The sequence below is a fragment of the Schistocerca piceifrons genome, chromosome 2 (assembly GCF_021461385.2).
Source record: "Schistocerca piceifrons isolate TAMUIC-IGC-003096 chromosome 2, iqSchPice1.1, whole genome shotgun sequence".
NCBI lineage: Eukaryota > Metazoa > Arthropoda > Insecta > Orthoptera > Acrididae > Schistocerca > Schistocerca piceifrons.
The window spans coordinates 935,671,777-935,677,776 of NC_060139.1; the positions used below are offsets into that span (position 1 = coordinate 935,671,777).

At 42.5% G+C, this 6,000-nt stretch overlaps 1 protein-coding gene across 2 annotated transcripts in view; it reads left to right on the plus strand.

The window, feature by feature from the left end:
- LOC124776444 (GPALPP motifs-containing protein 1) overlaps positions 1-2,815 on the plus strand; it is a 73,126-nt gene extending 70,311 nt beyond the window's left edge. For both annotated transcript variants that reach the window (XM_047251445.1, XM_047251446.1), the window contains exon 5: positions 2,050-2,815. In XM_047251445.1, the coding sequence (XP_047107401.1) occupies positions 2,050-2,205 (156 nt within the window). In that variant the 3' untranslated portion in view covers positions 2,206-2,815. The remainder of the gene's footprint in view (positions 1-2,049) is intronic.
- The last annotated feature ends 3,185 nt before the right edge of the window (positions 2,816-6,000 follow it).

Genomic DNA, 6,000 nt, shown 5'->3' on the forward strand with positions numbered 1-6,000 from the left:
TATAATAGATGCTTCATTATGAAAAATAAGAAAGAAACTACCATGATAAAATTTTATTAATGTCAAAAATGCATACATTTTGTATTGTTTTATAACCCAGGATATGCAATTAAATTTATGGGGTTGGATAAAAATATGGAAACACTGCGAGAAATGCATGGTTGAAAATAAATGCAGATGTGCAGATGCTTGCCAAGCCTGCAGGTGGTGCTGTCATATTTGACCATGAATGGCTCCCTGCAGTGCCCTTAGTACATTGCAAGTCTCAGTCATGGTCAGAACAGTGTTCTGTGTAGTTGCGAGTGCATTACATTGGAGTTAAGTGAATTCGAACATGGGCAAATAGTTGATGCTCTTATGGTGGGTACTGCTTTCTTAACCAAGGTAGGCAAAGCGTTTGGTGTTTTAGGAGGTACCTTACTGAAGATTTACACCATATGCAGGGAAAGTGGAGAAACATCATCCACCATGTGGCAATGTGGGCAAAAGTGTGTGCTGAATGATCGTGCCAGACACTCATGGAAGAGGATTGTGTCAAAAAATGTGATGACAACAGCTGCAAAAATAACTACAGCACGGAGTGTCACACTGAAGAACTCTCAGCACAAAAACAACACCAAGAGTGCTCCCAAAGCTGCAAATTGCAGGGCATGCTGGAATTCCAAAACCGCATGAGTGATGCAAATAACCATAACAGGAAAATGAGCTGCCGAAGTTTGAAGCAATTAATGAATGTCATTTAGTTGGCTGAGTCTTGTTTCACAGTGTTTGCAACTTCTGTCCAAGTTTACAACTGGTGTAGGCTGTCCCATGCCTGTGCTGCTGAAGCTTGCTGTTAAGAGCGAAACATAGCAGAAGTTTGGTGGTGATTTGGGGAGCCATCATGGTATTCTGTGGCCCTCATGGCTACTCTGCAAGAGTGCGTTACTGCCAAGTATTATGGACCTTTTCGGCTGATCAGGTCCATCCCAAAATACAATGTTTGTCGCCCCTGTGATGACACTGTCTTCCAAGATGACAGGCCCCTTTTTCTCACTGTGCAGGATTGGTTTTCTGGTTTCTGAGCATGAGGATAAATTGTTACATTCTCCTGATCAACACAGTCACCAGATCTCAATATTATTGAGCCTTTGTGGTCTACTCTGGAGCGAAGGGTGTGTAATCACTTTCCACTGTTTTCATCATTACTTGATCTTGACATTGTTTTGGAGGAAGACTGGTACAAGATTCTCTTGAAAACCATACAGGATCTGTATTTATCCATTCCATGATGAGTGGAAGCTGTTTTGAATGCTAACAGTTTTCCTGCATGGCATTAGGCTTGGTAATGTGTTGTGCTTTTGGTGTTTCCAAATTTTTGACTGCCTCCTGTAGACAGATAAAACTTTGAAAACCCTGTATCTACGTTCCCATCATTGAATGGAACAATGGTAACCAACTGTTGTTGAGTTGGAGCACTGAGTCGTTGACAAAAATATAAATAAGACTGAAATCACTGCTGAGTATACTAATACAATATTAATTTCGATTAGCAGAATATTCAAGCAATTCTTCATTATTTTTAACTAGGTATATTACTTTTTGAAATTTTGCAACATAGGATACTTCTCGTTGTTGAGTGGTCAAGAACTGGCACCATAAATAAGTGGAGTAGTGAAAAATTTCAGAGATTTGTTGGTGGTTATTATCAGAAGAAAAGCAGTTTGGATACTATATTCTGTATTACCAAGTGCTAAATATCAGATCTGGCATAGTGTCCAAATGTCCTTCCAGTATTGCTATTCATTGATGGTCTAGGTAGAGCATGAAGTGTTCAGTCAGCAGGTCAGCACCTAATACAACAGCAGCACCACAGACTTCAGTTTAGTTTTCATATGTAAAAGGTTGTCATTGCCAATGCTCTTCATAAGTGTAGCACTTTTATTTCCAAAATAATATGAGCTAATAGTGCTACACATCGTCTTTCAGTGTTTTATTGGAGTGTGTCATTTATATTACTCTTATAAACATATTCTTTCATTTATATACGGTGTTATGTTTTCATTACAGAAAAAAAACAGTGACAGTAAGCAAGAACGGAGGCCATTTGACAGAAATGTTGACCTGCAGGCAAACAGATTTGATGAGGCACAAAAGAAGGCAATTTTCAAGAAAGCTCAATTATTAAATGATAGGTTTGCTAGTGGTGAAAGCAAATATCTTTGAGCAATGCTTTCAGAAAGTGTGCTGATTTTTTGGATGACTAAAAGTACAAATGTGTAGGAATATTTATGAACTAATTTTAAAATGATTTATTTTTGTCACTAATCTTACCAAGTGGAAAATTTATGAGTGGACAATTTTACTTGAAAAAAATTCTCATAGTAAGTGAAGAATCATATGTAATGTTTAGTGAGAGACTGTATTTTCTTATTTTATTTTTCCAATGAAGATGAGAGGCTCTAAGTTGTGTTCATTGTAATCTACTGACTGTTTGCCACCTTATTTTTTCAAGTGATGATTATGGTTATGGTTACTGTGTGTTCCAATTATATGTTCCAGTAAAACTATTTTTAACTTGTTGAAATAAAATGTTAATAAGTGATATTTTTAAAATTACAGATGACTTTTCAGATATTAATAACATTTTATTTGTTGAGTGACATCATTAATCACACATGTAAAAACTGAACTGTTGTGTTTGGTATTGTAGCATATATATATCTTTGCACATGTACAATTTCATAATTTTAACATGTATGTATTATAATAATACAGCCCTTGTCAAAGTACGTTATATTTATCTTGAGAGAAAGAGAGAGAGAGAGAGAGAGAGAGAGAGGGGGGGGGGAGGGGGGGGGGGGGGAGGAGCACATTGCCAATTTACATTGTCAATTTAAATAAAATTTATATGGGAATGGCCAGTAATACATGTGATGAATATGTAAGGTGGCAAAATTCAATAAACATTGTTGTCTGTTTGTGTGTTTCTTGTTCACCATTATAAATGCTATGTGCCCTTGTTCCTAGAGGACATGAAATATTGCTCTCTATGACACTGGGTAACAATATCCAGGATATAACAAGTTAATTGAAAAAAGATGTTTGCATCGACAGTAAGGAAATAAAGGCCAAGAATACGGTAACAAGACTAATGCAATATGTACAAAATAAATGTAGATCTCAATAAGGTCGGATTGGCTCTTAAGTGCAAATGGCAGTAGTCGGAGAATAAGTTCACAGGGAAAATACTGGCAGGATGCTCTGTGTGGAACTAAACACACCTTGTAGCTGGGAATGAGCACTTGATAGACGCTGAAGATGATCACTGGCTGGGTGCTATGTTCATGCCTTTATATCTGAGTCCAAGGATGGGGATTGTTCTGATTTAGGTTCAGTAAGGTAGCATGTAAGAGTTTGGAGCCGAAGACCAAAACGTCCAATTCAGAATAACATCACAACTGATGAGCACACTGTGCTGCTGCTCTGGGTATCAGCTCGCATGAGTGTCTGGAAGAAGAAATGATAATTACTTCTGATAGCAGCGTTTGTCCTTAACGATAGAAGTCCTGTTTGGTGGGGTTAGTAGCAGCCATTGCTCAGACTAGAAGATGCTCTTGACGCCTGTCTGACTCGTGCTGTCCTGTTGCCGGCTTATAGAGCTACCTGCAGCGGAGTAATGTTGGAAATATTATCTGTCACATGGCACGCCGATGTGTAGGTTCCATGGTAGCCACTTGGTGGCCAGTCTTGATGGCATCATGTCATGCTAATGGTGCTGAGACATGCAGGGGCTGCCTGCCTGCTGGATCTGCCAATCTATTGAGTGAGAGCCTCCTTCATGGCTGCATGCAGTGCATAAAGGAAATTAATTGCATGATTAACAGGCAGTGTTTATTTTTGTAAAAAACGATGGAGTGTTATGCAGATTCAGGTAAGTTGGTTCTTTGACTAGAGCTATGATTCGTGGGGTGGAGAGTGTGTGTGTGTGTGTGTGGGGGGGGGGGGGGGGGAGGTGGGAGGCATTTGTGGTGCTTCTGAGGCTGTTTCGATTTGTAGTTTGGGAAAAATTTAAATTATAACTTTCACTGAAGAGTGCGGGTGTTGTCATTCAAATCACGAGTTCGAACCAAAAATTTATGTGGGTATAGTACTGAGAATTATTTAGACATACACTGACTAGCCATTCTGCCTTTGAGGAACCCAGTGACCATTTTGTGAACTGAATTCTTTTATTGTATTTTTCACCCCTGGTGATACAAATGGTGTCATAAGAGGTTTCGACTCCTTAACGAATTGTCAGATGATCTGAGTGCATTACGTAGTAACTCATCAAAGTTGTGCTATGACTGGTTTCTATGTTATGTGCCCTAATCAACTGCTAACAACTTGTTAAGAAGTCCAAGCTGGTGGTGATACTCTGCCTGCAGGTCCGGGCGTTAGAATAGGCCTGCAGTATTCCTGCCTGTCGTAAGAGGTGACTAAAAGGAGTCTCTCACATTTCTGCCTTTGTGTGTTGGGGTCCCCTCTCGGGTTCGACTTCCATCTTTTCCAAATTTCTGTTGCTAGTGTGTGCCATTTGGGGAAGAACACCTTACATGGCATTTTTTTGTTTGTCCATTGTGCACCAAAATCTTGCATGCTACTTATTGTCGTGTAGCAGGCTTTGCACCCAACATCTTATGGGTTGCCTACTTCTCGTTTCCTGCGCCGTACCATCCTTTGCGCCCATGACAATTCTGGACCATTTCAGCACCCGAAATCCCTCGCCATAAGCCAGTCCGTGGTGGTGGGGTTGTCATGCACCCTCTTGGTGGTAGCCCCCTGACAACATAGGGATCGCACTGCTGATGCCAGAGCTGAGACCTCCCCGCATATGCCAAGGAGTAGGTGCCCATCTTTCTGGGGCACCAGGACTCCCGGCAATGGCCATTGGAAATAATATCTGTCACATGGCACACCGATGTGTGGCCCTTGCTGAGGCTGGGTGGCACCCATGGGGGAGCCCCTAGTTGGAATGGGTGGCATCAAGGCAGATGACCAGCAAAGAAACAGGTTAAATTGAATCAAGCTGGTGGTAGCTTGGCCCCAGCAGTCTCGAAGCGCATATGAAATGAATTTGATGCTGTGACCTATGATTCCCCGATCGTTCCCCTCCCTGGCCATGCCTTGGGAGGACCATAGGGCGACCCAGTCTCGTGAGCCGTATTCGCCTTGGTACCTACTTTGCTGCAGGACTGATGGAGAGACCTTTCAGGCAATGAAGCCCCAATTTTTCATAGACCACCTTGAAGATAGGTTTGGGGAAGTGGCGGCGCAGCGGGGCGATTTTGATCCAAGCGGCCTCCTCAGCCCAGTTGCGGGCATTGCTCGCCTGTGACAAGCCGGGTGATATCCCCGTCTCGTTTACTTCTCATAAAAGCCTTAACTTGGTCCAGGGTCTTATTTTCCATCGCGACCTCTGTTTGCAGTCGGATGAGGAGCTACACGCCAACTTAGTGACGAGGTGTCTACTTCATCTGGCACGTGCACAGGGGACCCAAAGACAACAGGGTTGCTACCAGTGCCTTCATCTTGGCCTTTGAGTGTGACTCTTTGCCTGAAAAGGTCGTGGTGATGGTTTACTGTTGTGACTTGAAACCATACATCCCTCCCCTTATGCGGTGCTTCAAGTGTTGGAAGTTTGCTCACATGTCACCTCATTGTGCTTCCAGTGCCACATGCAGGGATTGCAGTCGTCCTCTGCACCTGGGCAGCTGTGGGAAGTACCACTCCCCCTGTTCGCCTGGCTGCCCTGTTCTCCATAAGGAGTGATGAATCATGGAAATAAAAACTCTGGACAGGCTCACCTATCAGGATGTGAAGAGGAAATATGTACGGCTTCATCCTGTGCAGATGACTACATCGTATGCTGTGACTGCGATTTCGTTGCTCCTGATGGCGACGGCTGTCCCTGCGGTTGTTAAGCCTCCAGTGGGCTCTCAGGGCTGCCCTAGCTCTTCCCCCATGTCTGTGATAGGA